Here is a 13,091-nt window from a genome sequence, read left to right as displayed (position 1 = left end):
GGAAGTGGCTCAGCCTCCCGAAACAAACGGCAGAGGGACAGCTCGGTCACCTCCAAGACACCCGGAGCCTGCACACAGCTCAGGAGCGCTCCGAGGAGTCACCGCCTGAGGGAGCAGGAAGGGATTTGGGTGGAAGGGAGCTTCAGGTGAAATTGCCTTCCATGTGGAAAAAACAGTTATTGCAACGGTTGCTTAAAAAAACATAAAAATGCATCCATGGGGCTTATTTATTCAGGAGAAATCACAGAGCACCTGGGAGTGCTTTAGAGGCAGGGGCTGCTTGCATCTTCTGTGGATGTGTGTGTGTGCACAGGCGTTTGTGCCTGTGTGTTTGTGCCTAGGTGTGTGCGCACAGGTTTGTGTGCATGTGTGTGGGGTGTGTGTGCATGTGTGTATGCACGTACCAGTGTGTGTATGCACGTACCCGTGTGTGTGTGCACAGGTGTGTGTGTGCGTGTTTGTGTGCCTGTGTGGGGTGTGTGTGCATGTATGCACGTACCAGTGTGTGTGTGCGCAGGTGTTTGCGTGCACAAATATGCATCTGTGGGTGTGTGTGTGTGTGTTCACACGTGTGTGTGTATGTATAGGATTCTGCTTCTGCCTAAGTCCAGAAGCACACAGGCAGGAAATGTGTGCACAGGAAACGTAAAGGCACTGGAGTGAGCCTGAATTTTCCAGGCTCTGAGGAGTCTCACTGGAGGGAGGAACGTGTCGTGGCCCCCGTGGCCCTGAGAAGGCATTTGGTGTCTGTCCACTCTTACGTTCACTCATGGCCGCTGCCCTCATGATGACTGTCCCGTTTGACGTGCTGGAACTCCTGGAGCTGGGGTAATCTGGCCTCACCACCGCTCTGTAGCATTGGTTGGCATTGTCCCATATAACAGATGAGGCAGCTGAGGCTGGAGCAGCTACGGGCCTTGCCTGAGACTGGCTGGTGCATTGCAGAGCTGAGGCTGGACCCAGACTCTTCGACTCTTGGTCTGCGGCCCGATTTTGGTGCTGATGACGTGGCCCAGGGTGCAGGACAGGAGCCTCCTCAGTCCCATTCGTTCCTGGCCAGGTCAGGGGGAAGCCTGGGTTAAGCTCGTGTGTTGAACACCTTTCCAGCTGTGCTTAATCTTTTAGTTACTTTTTAATTTATGGAAAGTGATAGCAGTTTCCATTTATGGTCGTGATACTAAGTTTCTTTTAAAATATATTTATTATTATTATTATTTGTGTTAGTTCATTCTCACACTGCTATGAAGAAATGCCCGAGACTGGGTAATTTATAAAGAAAAGAGATTTAATGGCTTGTGATTCTCCCTGGCTGGGGAGGTCTCAGGAAACTTACAATGATGGTGGAAGGTACCTCTTCACAGGGCAGCAGGAAAGAGAATGAAAGCTGAGCAAAGCGGGGAAAGCCCCTTATAAAACCGTCACCCTGTGCCATGAATCAGTTACCGCCCCCTGGGTCCCTCCCACAACACGTGGGGATTATGGGAGCTACAACTCAAGATGAGATTTGGGTGGGGACACCGCCAAACCTTGTCATTATTAGAGACAGGGTCCTGCTTTGCTAGCCAGGCTGGTCTCCAACTCCTGGGCTGCAGTGATCCTCCTGCCTCAGCCTCCTGAGTAGCTGGGACCACAGGTACCACCACGTCCAGCTAATTTACTTTTTGTAGAGATGAGGTCTTGCCATGTTGCCCAGGCTGACCTTGAACACCTGGGCTCAAGGAATCTTCCTTCTTTGGCCTCCCAAAGTATTGGGATTACAGGTGTGAGCCACCGTGCCCAGACTAAAATATTTATTTAAGGAAAATGAATATATTTGTCTCTTGTAGAACTTCACATAAGGGACTTGGGGTGTATGTGCCTTTTCCTGGCCTCCCTGACTCCACAGCGAGCCTCAAGACTCCGGCTCACTGCCCGCACACGCGTGTGACGTCCCGCATAGGAAGAGATGGGCTTCCTCGCGTTTCTCCTCCCGGGGGTGTCCAGACGGTCTCTGGTCTGGGCTATGAGCACAGCGGGCCTGGGCTCCGGTGCTTCCCTGGCGTCAGCCCCAGATCGGGGTCCCCTCGTATTGGGGAGCCATTTCTGCACCACTCGGGGTTCCTGCCAGGCATGGGGAAGTGCGACCACCAGCCCTGAGACGGAGCAGATCCCTTCTGACTGCCCTGAGCCCCCGTCCTGGCCCTGCCCCCTGCTCCAGCCTCTTCTCCCAGCCGTGGCACCAGCCCCTCTCTCGGCCTGGGATGCAGCCCCCAGGTCTCCGGCTGGCTCCTCCTGCCCTCGAGGTCTCAGCTCAGAGGCCACTTGGCTGGTGGCTGGGCCTTCACTGGCCGCCCCCTGAACTGATTCTCGGCTCTCCTGGCGTCAGGCACCTGTGGCCTTGTGGGTTGCGTCTGCCTCCCCTCTGGGTGCCGAGTCCTGATCCGGGCAGGGATGTGGCCTCCTCGTTCACGGCCGTAGTCCCAGCCCTAATGCAGTAGACGAGTGACTGAAGGCGAGCCTGGAAGAATAAACAGAAGGGAGATGCATCGGCAGCTCCGAGGAAGGCAAATGGTCTGTGTCCATGGGAACCTGGCTGGGACAGGGCCGCCGTCCACGCCTGTGGCACCAGGTTCTCCCTGGAGCACTGGACCCAAAGGGAGGGACCCTGTCTCCCCGTCTGCCCCCAGTTCTGTGATCCGACTGACCTCTGAGCCGAAGCGTTGGAGGCTCACGGCCGGGCAAGGGAGGCTGTGACGAGGGACAGGAAGCCGGGGCCCCTTCCAAGGGGGCTGATGCTAAGACCTTCGCTGGTTTTCCTTCTTTTTTTTTTTCTTTTTTTGAGATGGACTTTCGCTCTTGTTGCCCAGGCTGGAGTGCAGTGGCGCGATCTCGGCTCACTGCAACCTCCCCTCTCGGTTCATTCAATCCTCCTGCCTCAGCCTCCCCAGTAGCTGGGATTACAGGCACGCACCATGCCTGGCCAATTTTTGTATTTTTAGTAGAGACAGAGTTTCACCATGTTGGCCAGGCTGGCCTCGAACTACTGACCTCAGGTGATCTGCCCGCCTCGGCCTCCCAAAATGCTGGGATTATAGGAGTGAGCCACCACGCCTGGCCTGGTTTTCCTTCTGATCAAAGTCATACCTGCCCATTGTAGGAAATCAAAAAGTTGATTTTGGTTTTGATTTTATAGGAAATTTTATTATTTCTTCTTCTCCTCCTCCTCCTCCTTCTCCTCCTCCTCCTCCTCCTCCTCCTCCTCCTCCTCCTTCTCCTCCTTCCTTTTTTTTTTTTTTTTTTTCCTGAGACAGGGTCTCGCTCTGTCACCCAGGCTGGAGTGCAGTGGTACAATCATGGCTCACTGCAGCCTCGACCTCCTGGGCTCAAGCGATCCTCGCACCTCAGCCTCCTGAGTAGCTGGGACCACAGGCACATGCCAGCACACCCCAGCATTTTTGTGTTTTTTTTCTTTTTTTTTTTTTAAGAGATGGGGTCTCACTATGTTGCCCAGGCTGGTCTCAAACTCCTGGCCTCAAGCCGTCCTCCCACCTCGGCGTCCCAAAGTGCTGGGATTACAGGCGTGAGCCAGTACATCTGAGCTGATTTTGCAGGAAATTTTAAAAAATCAAAGTAGTCGCAAGGAAAATGAATCCTTTGTGATTCCCCTGCTGCGGACAACGGCCAGGGCAGGACAAAACGGCCAGGGCAGGACGTTCTGCGGTGTCTCCTCCCAGGTTTGTGCCACTGGGTTATTTTTAGAGTCGGGTTAGAATCAATAGTGAGAAAATTTGGGGAGTATGACCTAGAGTTTTGGCAAGCATGTTTTTCCAGCCCAAAAAAACCCAGACTCTCAATCCTCCTGAGAGCGTCTGTGCTGCCTCGTGGCAGTCTGGGAAGTGGAGTTGGACAGGAGTGTCTATTTCCAGAGCTTTCGACGGCTTGAGAGACCGTGGTGGGTCTCAGGCTGGGCCTCCCGGAAACTGAGGGCACGTGGTGGTTGCGGCGGCCGCCCATGTCGTGGGAGTGCTGGATTCTGCCAGCTGGAGGTCGGCACCCCTGCCCCTCCTGGTCCATGTCCATCCTGTTTCTCCCTCCTCTGCTGTTCCCTGTCTTTCTGCTGTCGGACTCAGGCATCTGGCACAGATGTCCATGGGTACGCAGGCACAGGACGGGGACTGTCACCACCGTCAGTGTGCAGGGTGGTGTATCAGCTAGGGAGAGAGGCCAAGCTGCCGTAACAAACAGTCCCTGCAACAGTGCGGTGGAAAGAACGGAGAAATGTCTCCCTTTCTTGAGAAGTGATGGTTGTGTGTCAGGTGGGCGGGTGTCTGTCCCATGTGGCCCTCCTGAGTCGTGGCTCCACCAGGGGCCTGGTCACGGGTGTCACGCGGCTGAGACTTGGGGAAGGGATTTGAACCCAGGTCTGCTGGGCTCTGAGGGTCCTGCCTCTTTCCCTCCTTGGCTGCTGATCCTGGTAGAGATGGGAGGGCAGGAGGAGGGAGTCCTGGGGCCACCAGATTCCGCTGAGGAGGCCGCGCTCCCCTCCTCCCAGTTCCTCCCCGACTCTGGTTGGAAATGGAAGCTGCCCGGCCCAGGCCGGGGGTGGGAGGGGCCGCACCTGGTTCTCTGCAGCTCAGGAGGTCAGAGGTGGGGGTCGGCTGTGGGAGGGCAAGGGGCAGCTGAGTGGCCGCGTCTAGTTCACGTGAACTTGGTAGCTTTGCACGGGGACCCTTCAGTACCCTGGGAGCCGGGGGAGGCACCTGTGTCTTTTATGACGCAGACTTTCCCGGCCCCAGGGAGAGAGGCAGCGTCCCCCTCTCCATTCCAGAAACATGGCATCTGAGCTCAAGACACAGCTCTACTGGGGTGTGTTTGGAGAAGGTGAAAGGATGAACTTGACCTTAAAGGCGGAGGGTCGACGTGCCGGAGGTGCGTGGGGAACTGTTCCCGATCCACAGGCACCAAACACCTTCCTCTGGCCTCGGCCCCTCCTGTCCAGCCGCGCCACAGCCCCTTCCGGGAGGGATGAACGCGGACGCCTCGGGGACCGATCCCTTTGCCTCACGGGTGGGTCCCCTGCCGGCCGTCTCAGCAGTGACTCCTAAGAATACAAATTCCAAAAGCAGAATGACTCTGTGCGGAAGACTGTTCTGCGTTATTGACGGCGTTTTACCCCTTTATGTGACTGCGTTCCTGGACGTCCCCAGAGGCCCTTCTAATTATCCAAAGGCCGCCCGTTGCAGGGTTGCATTCACATCAGGCAAACCCCCGTCGCAGTGGAAACTCAGTGAAGCTGTGTTTGGGGGTGACTGGGGTCGGGGTGGGTGGGTTTGCTTTGGTGGCCTCTGGGATGCCTCTGAGGGGCCGGTTTCCAGAAGTTTCCTCCGTGGCCTAAAACGGTGCCTGGCATGTGGTGGGTGTCCAGTCACTCTTGGTGGGAAGCACGAGTGCCCCCACCTGAGCTGTGTTCTGGTCAGGGGCTTCATGGTGGTTCTCACAAAGGCTTCAGGGGTGCAGGGTGGCCTGGGGGTGCCTGGGAGCTTGGAGACAGCCAGGAGCCGAGCGTCCTTGAAGCAAAATTCGTGCTGGCCACTCCCGGGGCATATGCAAGAGGGAGACAGGGGCCCGGAGGGGGCCGCACTGCTGGGATGAGCACAGGAGGGTTGAAGATGGTTTGTAACTGGCTGAGTCCCCGGAGCGGGGGCACCTGGTCGTGCATTGAGGTGGGGGGCCTGGCTGCAAGCCCACGCCGCCTGGGTCTGCCTCCCAGGCTCCCCTCTGCCAATTCGCAGCACCCCTCCTGCAACAGGGCCTGTGAGCCAGGTGTGCTGGCCACCACCACGGGTGACTGCAGCCTTCGGGTAGGGCTGGACGTCTTCTGCTTGTGGAGGCAGCGGGACTCTGACTGTGTGGCCTTGGCCAAGTTGCTCAACCTGTCTGGGCTTCCATCTGCGAAGTGGAGAAATTCATGCCCCCCACAACATGCTGGGGCCCTGAAAGAGGGGGCATGTGAAGGTCTGGGGTGCAGCAGCTGCCCAGACAGTGGTCAGTCCCTCCCTGGTCGGGCTGGAGGGAAAGACAGCAGAGGTTTACAAACCACATGTCTCCAGAGCCTCAGAGAAGGGTCCAGCCTGAAGGTACCTGTGCATCCTTTCCTATCAGGGCGTGTGAAGAGTGAGAATGCCTCCAATTAAAAAAGTCATCCGTGTGGTAATTATGCTGCCGATTTCCAAATGGCCTCTAGGAGATGCCGCCACTTAGAACCGGATTCCGGAGACGACTGAGCACGGCCAGTGTGCTCTTGCATCCAGACAGCGTGACTAGTGACAAAGTGTGGTGTGTCCGGGAGCAGTCGGCACAGCAGCCCCGTGGGGGCTCCCCGGACCCATCCCTGCCGCTTCCTTGCCGGCAGAATCCCAATCCTCAGCCCCTCCCCAGAGCGGGGCACGTCCAGTCCCACGGATCATATTCCCCAGCAACTGGTTTAGGGCAAGCGTGAGACCCTCTCTGGCCAATGAGGAGTGAGGGGATGTTTCCAGGAGTTTCTGGAAGGGTTTCTCACTGCTGAGGGGAGAAGTGCAGGAGAAAGAGGTAGGTTCTGTCTTTCTGCTGATGGTGTAGGGGTGGCCTGTGGTGACTCCCGGAGCCATGGCAGCCTCTGTGCCCCCATGAGGGACCTGACTGAGGACCTCGCACCTCCCCGAGGTCCCAGAGCAGGAGGCAAGAGCAAGGCTGGGTCCCTGCCACCTCTGAGCCATGGAATGGGCCTGGGAGCCCTCCCCTATCTTCTGGCTCTGTGGGATCCGTGGCCTCCCCTGTCTTCTGGCTCTGTGGGATCTGTGGCCTCCCCCCGTCTTCTGGCTCTGTGGGATCCGTGGCCTCCCCTGTCTTCCAGCTCTGTGGGATCCGTGGCCTCCCCCCGTCTTCCGGCTCTGTGGGATCCGTGGCCTCCCCCCGTCTTCTGGCTCTGTGGGATCCGTGGCCTCCCCTGTCTTCTGGCTCTGTGGGATCCGTGGCCTCCCCTGTCTTCCGGCTCTGTGGGATCTGTGGCCTCCCCCGTCTTCCGGCTCTGTGGGATCCGTGGCCTCCCCCGTCTTCCGGCTCTGTGGGATCTGTGGCCTCCCCTGTCTTCTGGCTCTGTGGGATCTGTGGCCTCCCCTGTCTTCTGGCTCTGTGGGATCCGTGGCCTCCCCTGTCTTCTGGCTCTGTGGGATCCGTGGCCTTTATTAGACCTTAGCAGCCTCAATTTGGGTTTTCCGCTATTTGGGGTCAAAAGCACCTGAACATTGCTCCACACCCAGGTTTCACCAAGTAATCCTGTGAACCAGAGGCCATCAGGTTCATCGCCTGGATTCTGAGAGAGGAAAATAATCCCAGCTGTGAAACAGAAAGCGTTAAAAATGGCCACAAAGGGAGCATCGATGACGTCTGTCCGCAAGGTCAGCGTGACGGGCTGTCCAGACAAATAACGCCGCTCACAGCGGCTCTCCTGTGCAGGGGCTTGGCCTGCTCCAGACCCCAGCTAACTAAGTTTTCTCGCCTGCTCCATACCCCGTCTAACCAAATTTTCTCGCACCGAATTCTCAGAGTGGCCACAGCTTTGAAGACCAGGAAGCAGAGTTCTCACCTATGGGAAGGCTGGGGCCGGTGGCTTCAGAGCCCACGAGTTTCACCCTCCGCCATCTGCCCCCACATGGGCCTCAGAGCCCAGAGCTGTGCCCAGGTCTGGCCTGAGCCAGTGCCAGGACTGGGAGGAGAGCTGGGAGCTGTTCCTGTGGGTGGGGGCCCACGGAGTCTTCCCTCTCTCCAGCGCCCGGGGTCTGAGTCTGTGGGCACCCGGCTGAGGGCACGCTCCCTGTCTCCCCCTGCCCACAGTGGCGGCACTCAGCCGCCCGGTCTGTTGTTTACACGTCCTGCTCATCCATCAGCTGGATTCATAAACACGGCAGAGGCCTGGGAGCCGAGTGGCCCCACGGCCGGATCAGGGGCCAGGGCAGGGGTCTGGCTCTCAGAGGGGCTGCCAATTGGTGCCTGGAGATTCCAGGCGTGGCGGGCACCAGCAGGGTCTCCTGACCCACATCTCTCCCAGACTGTGATGAGGTGGGGAGTTACTCATTAACCCCGCACAGCCTGGCTGGCATTTGCTGAGGCTGGGTCTGGGTGAGCCAGGGTGAGCCGAGCCCACCTTGAAATGAAGTGTTTGTTCTCCAAGAGCGGCTGCTCTCAGAGGGCCGCCGTCTGCCAGGCCGGCTGGGGCTGTGGGGACGTGATCCCTGGGTACCCGGATGGTGCCGTCTCTGGACCCTGGAGGGCCAGGCTGCAGGTGCTGCCACCTTCCTGGGCCTCAGCTTCCCCGGCTGTAAAATGGGATGGTGACATTCCTCACGCAGGTGCTGCACTTCTGAGGCAGACGCGGGGCCCTGCCTCCGGGGACTAGGGACGGGTCGGAGCGTGGTGCAGAGAGAGCTGCTCAGAGTGGAATTCGGGGAGTGTCTGAGGCCGGCGGCATGCAGGGCCGGTGACAGAGCTACATTCGTCAACACCTGCTGGGGGTGTTTAGTGTTGAGGATGGACCGTTTCCCCGGCTGTGCAGAGGAAGCCTCTCTAGTGTGTCTTCACAGCGGTTCTAGTGTCAGGGGGAGATTCCTAGGTTCCCGGCAGGCGGAGTCTCAGGGGGGACAGTGACACGGCAGCCCCGTCTGGCCACACAGCTCACGCTTTCCCTGTGCCAGGCCGCGGTTTCCACACCTGGGGCCCTGGAGGGACCAGAGTCCAGGGGACATTCAGCTACCCCAGCCCCGCCGTCCGCAGGCTGGATCTGTGCGTAGCACGTGCTGCGGCGGTGCCCTGTGATATGCTGCCCACGGCCTCTGTGTTAATCATTGATCTGGGCAACCCGCAGACCCCGCCCCACTTCCCCGTGTCGGGGGTCAGGAGGGTGCTTAGTGGGCGTGTGACCCTGAGACAGCGCTCCCCCCCTTCCCCCAGGGAGGCCAGGATGCCTGGATGAGCTCCCAGTCCTTGAGAATTGGTCCAAGGTCAGCTTGGAGCCCGGCAGCCCTGTGACAAAGATACCGACCCCCAGGGAAGGTCCCAGCGCGTCCCCTCCCGGCTCCTCCGCTTGCCTCGGCAAAGGTGCGGGGGGCCAGTGAGTTCCATTTCGAGGAGCTGTCTGTGTGTCTGAACAAAAATGGGAGCTGGGCCAGGCCGGACGGTGGTCTCTGGGTCCTGCGGTGCTCAGACGCCCTGGTCACAGGTGCCGGGAACGGGAGAAGCAGCAGCATTGGATGTGGTGGTGGCAGTGGCTCTGGGAGAAGGACCTGGGCGGGAGGTGGGGGTTTGGGTGGTGACGTGGTGGTGGCAGTGGCTCTGGAGAAGGACCTGGGTGGGAGGTGGGGGTTTGGGTGGTGACGTGGTGGTGGCAGTGGCTCCGAGGGAAGGACCTGGGTGGGAGGTGGGGGTTTGGGTGGTGACGTGGTGGTGGCAGTGGCTCTGGGGAAGGACCTGGGTGGGAGGTGGGGGTTTGGGTGGTGACATGGTGGTGGCAGTGGCTCCGGGGGAAGGACCCGGGTGGGAGGTGGGGGTTTGGGTGGTGACGTGGTGATGGCAGTGGCTCTGGAGAAGGACCTGGGTGGGAGGTGGGGGTTTGGGTGGTGACGTGGTGGTGGCAGTAGCTCTGGAGAAGGACCCAGGCGGGAGGTGGGGGTTTGGGTGGTGACGTGGTGGTGGCAGCGGCTCTGGAGAAGGACCTGGGTGGGAGGTGGGGGTTTGGGTGGTGACGTGGTGATGGCAGTGGCTCTGGAGAAGGACCCGGGCGGGAGGTGGGGGTTTGGGTGGTGACCCCCTGCGGGGTGACCCCTCACGTGCGTCCCACCCTGCACCCGCCTGGCTGGCACTCACGTCCCTCCACCTCCACCCACAGGGCACTGCGTCCGTGCTGCAGCGCCGGTCCCCCAATGAGGAGTACGTGGAGGTGGGGCGCCTGGGACCCTCTGACTACTTCGGTGAGTCCAGTGGGCGTCCCCTCCCTCGCACGGCTGTGGCCATCTCATTTGGGGTCTTGGGAGGGGCCTGGAGGTGAGGAGCTGCTGGGGGGCTTCCCTGGGGCCTTGTAGTGGGGCTTGGCTGAGCCCCAGTGTGGCTGCAACAGAAGGCTCAGTCCTGTTCCCCCAAATTGAAGTCCCAGGGCCAGGCCTGGGTCCCCAGGAGCAACCAGCCCTGGATGTGGGGTCCCCCAGAGGGCATGACCTTGGGGGAGGCAGCCTCCTGCTTCTGGGATGAGGGGGCACAGTGTAGCCATCAGCCACCAGCATTCCTGCAGCTGGGGGTGGGTGGGCTTGAGGGAGGCCCAGGCATACCTGGGCACACCTGGGCATTCCTGCAGCTGGGGGTCTGGGTCCTGAGGGAGGCCTGGGCATACCTGGGCATTCCTGCAGGATTGCCCAAAAAAGTGCAGGACAATGGCTAGCTGAACGTGAATTTCAGATAATAAACAATTCATTAGTATAAGTATATCCCAAATAGTTCTCGGGCTATACTTATGCTACAAGTTTGTTTGAAATTCACGTGTGCCTGGCACATCCTATCCTTGAAAGGGAGCCGCTTCCAGGGTCCTGGACATAACCTTTCCCTGCTGCAGCCTCAGGACCCCCAGGCCCAGCCCTGACCTCTCTCTTCACCCCCCAGGGGAGATTGCGCTGCTGCTGAACCGGCCCCGGGCGGCCACTGTCGTGGCCCGGGGGCCCCTCAAGTGTGTGAAGCTGGACCGGCCCCGCTTCGAGCGTGTGCTGGGGCCCTGCTCTGAGATCCTCAAGAGGAACATTCAGCGTTACAACAGCTTCATCTCCCTCACCGTCTGAGCACAGCTCCCACCCTGCAGCCCCAGCTCCCCAGTGTGGTGGCCGTGCCCTGCTCGTCTGTGTCGGGGGCCCGGGAGCCGCTGTGTGAGGTGTGGGCCGGGTGGGGCTGGGTCCCAGCAGCGTGAGGACTGCCCCTTCCCCGGACTCACTTTTTGGAATAAATGATCACCTTGTGCATTTCCAAATCAAAGGACAAGCGGACAAAATGCATCCCAAGATCAAGGAAGGGACAGGCCAGCTTCCTCCCCACACGCCTCCCCGGCTGCCTCTGCGGGCTTGTCCTGGGGGGCCCACCCCACCCCTGCCAGTCTCCTGGAGATGCTTGAGGATTGGTCCTCCCCAGAACCAGGCCAGGACGTTGCCCCTGGGGCCCGGCGACCCTGTGAGGTCAGGTCCCCCAGATTGAGGTCCGAGTGTGGGCAAGTATGTCAAAAGGGGCTGCCCCCCAGGGGAGATGAGGCTGAGAGCAGGGAGTCGAGGCCGAAGAAGTCAAGGCCCCTCCCGCAAATGTGTACCCCTGCCCGTGCCACTGCACCCCGCCGCACCCCCACCTCCCCCGGGGGCCCTGCTGTGGATGCCGGAGTGGGAGAGTCTCTGGGCTGTGAGATTGATCTTGCCCCTAATTGGAGAGGAAGCCGGGCGCCAAGACACACGGGGCTCCTGCCTTGGGAGCCAGGGCCGCGGCTGCAGGTAGACCCCAGTAGGGGGGCCGGGCTCGAAGTTCCGTTGGGAGGGGCTGGCGGGACTCCAGCAGGCCGTCCTCACCTTTCTTAGAAAGTCCACCCAGGGCAAGTTGATGTTAGGGAAAAACAGAAGTCAAGCCAGCCGCGGGCCCCACACGCCCCGACCCGCTCAACCGACTTGTCCCTTAAATGTGTCTTGGATCCCGCAGTGATGACGTGAGCCAGCCAGGCCCGAAAGGGTGAGGCCAGTGCAGAGAAGCTTCCCAGGGGATTCCTGGGTTCCCCGAAAGACAAGTGAGGTCATTGCAGTTCACCCGATGTTGCTCCCGTCCCGTGCGTCCCGGGGACGCTGTCCTTGGTCCGAGGCTGCTCGTTGCAGCCCCTCCCCTGCTGGCGGTTACGATGCGTGGGGTCCCCCTCCCCGCCCAGCCCCGGCCATGTCACCGTGTCCCGCCTGTGCCTGTGACGTCCCTGTGGACCTGTGAGCCATCCCCCCCCCCTTATCTCTGCTCTGAATACTGCATGAAGCATTAAACGTGCAATGAAGTACCTCTTCCCGGCTCGGGAGGCCTTGGTCTGAAGTCTTTTGTAGATAAGGGTTTTTCTTTTTTTTATGGTGGTAAAATACACATAACACAAAAGTTACCATTTTAACCACTTTTAAGCGTGCAGTGCAGTGGCGTTATCCACACCGCGGTGCAGCCATCACCACCGTCCACGTCCAGCCCTTTCATCTTCCTAAACGGAAACTGCACCTGTTAAACAACAGCTCCTGCTTCCAGCCCAAGGAGCCACCCGTCCACTCTCTGTAGCCCTGTGTATCCAGACGTTCTCATTTGAGCATTGTCAGTATACAGGAGGGTCCGTGTGTAGCCCTGTGTATCCAGACGTTCTCATTTGAGCGTTGTCAGTATACAGGAGGGTCTGCGCTGCCCACGCCGTATCCCGGGGTGGCTAAGTAGACGGGGCCCAGCTCCCTGTCTCTGCACTGTGAGGTTCCACGTCTCAGCGTGGTCCCGGGTGGCTCTGTTCCTTGTGGCTGTTTCGTGGGCCCTGACGTGGACACCCAGATCCCAAGGCTGCCCCGGGAGGGGTTGGGGTGTATCCAGGACCAGGGTGCCCTCAACCTCTGGATGGGACGGTAAACTCGGCGTCCAAGGGCAGGCACAGCTCACTCATGCACCTCAGGCCCCCGGGATCTCTTGCAGGCTGGGCACTGGGTAGGCCTGCAGGAAATATTTCAATAAATAAACAACAGTGAATAAGGGTTGCAGGAGAGAAACTTTGGGAGATTCAGGCTCTGACGTCCATAGGCCAAACACAAAGGAACTTTGACCCAAGTCTCACACCTTATGCAAAAATTAACTCAAAATGGATCACAGACTTAAATACGAAACTATAGGGAAATTGCTCTTAGACTTGACACCGGTCCATGAAAGGGAGATTTGGTAAATTGGAATTCATCAAAATTAAAAACTGGTGCCCGCAACAGACCTTGTGAAGAAGGTGAAAATACGAACCACGGACTGGGAGAAAAGATTTTCAAACCACGTGTATCGCAGAGAAGACC

General features: G+C 59.1%; 1 protein-coding gene across 6 annotated transcripts in view; it reads left to right on the top strand.

The window, feature by feature from the left end:
* The window catches only part of PRKAR1B (protein kinase cAMP-dependent type I regulatory subunit beta), a 176,940-nt gene extending 164,870 nt beyond the window's left edge, over positions 1–12,070 (top strand). For all 6 annotated transcript variants that reach the window (XM_003819707.6, XM_003819706.3, XM_057302798.2 and 3 more), the window contains exons 10-11: positions 9,902–9,983; positions 10,666–12,070. In XM_003819707.6, the coding sequence (XP_003819755.2) occupies positions 9,902–9,983; positions 10,666–10,838 (255 nt within the window). In that variant the 3' untranslated portion in view covers positions 10,839–12,070. The remainder of the gene's footprint in view (positions 1–9,901; positions 9,984–10,665) is intronic.
* Positions 12,071–13,091: the final 1,021 nt, after the last annotated feature.

The sequence above is a fragment of the Pan paniscus genome, chromosome 6 (assembly GCF_029289425.2).
Source record: "Pan paniscus chromosome 6, NHGRI_mPanPan1-v2.0_pri, whole genome shotgun sequence".
In the NCBI taxonomy this organism is placed as follows: Eukaryota; Metazoa; Chordata; class Mammalia; order Primates; family Hominidae; genus Pan; species Pan paniscus.
Note: the sequence above shows the minus strand (reverse complement) of the source record. Positions and strands in the feature narration are given on the sequence as shown.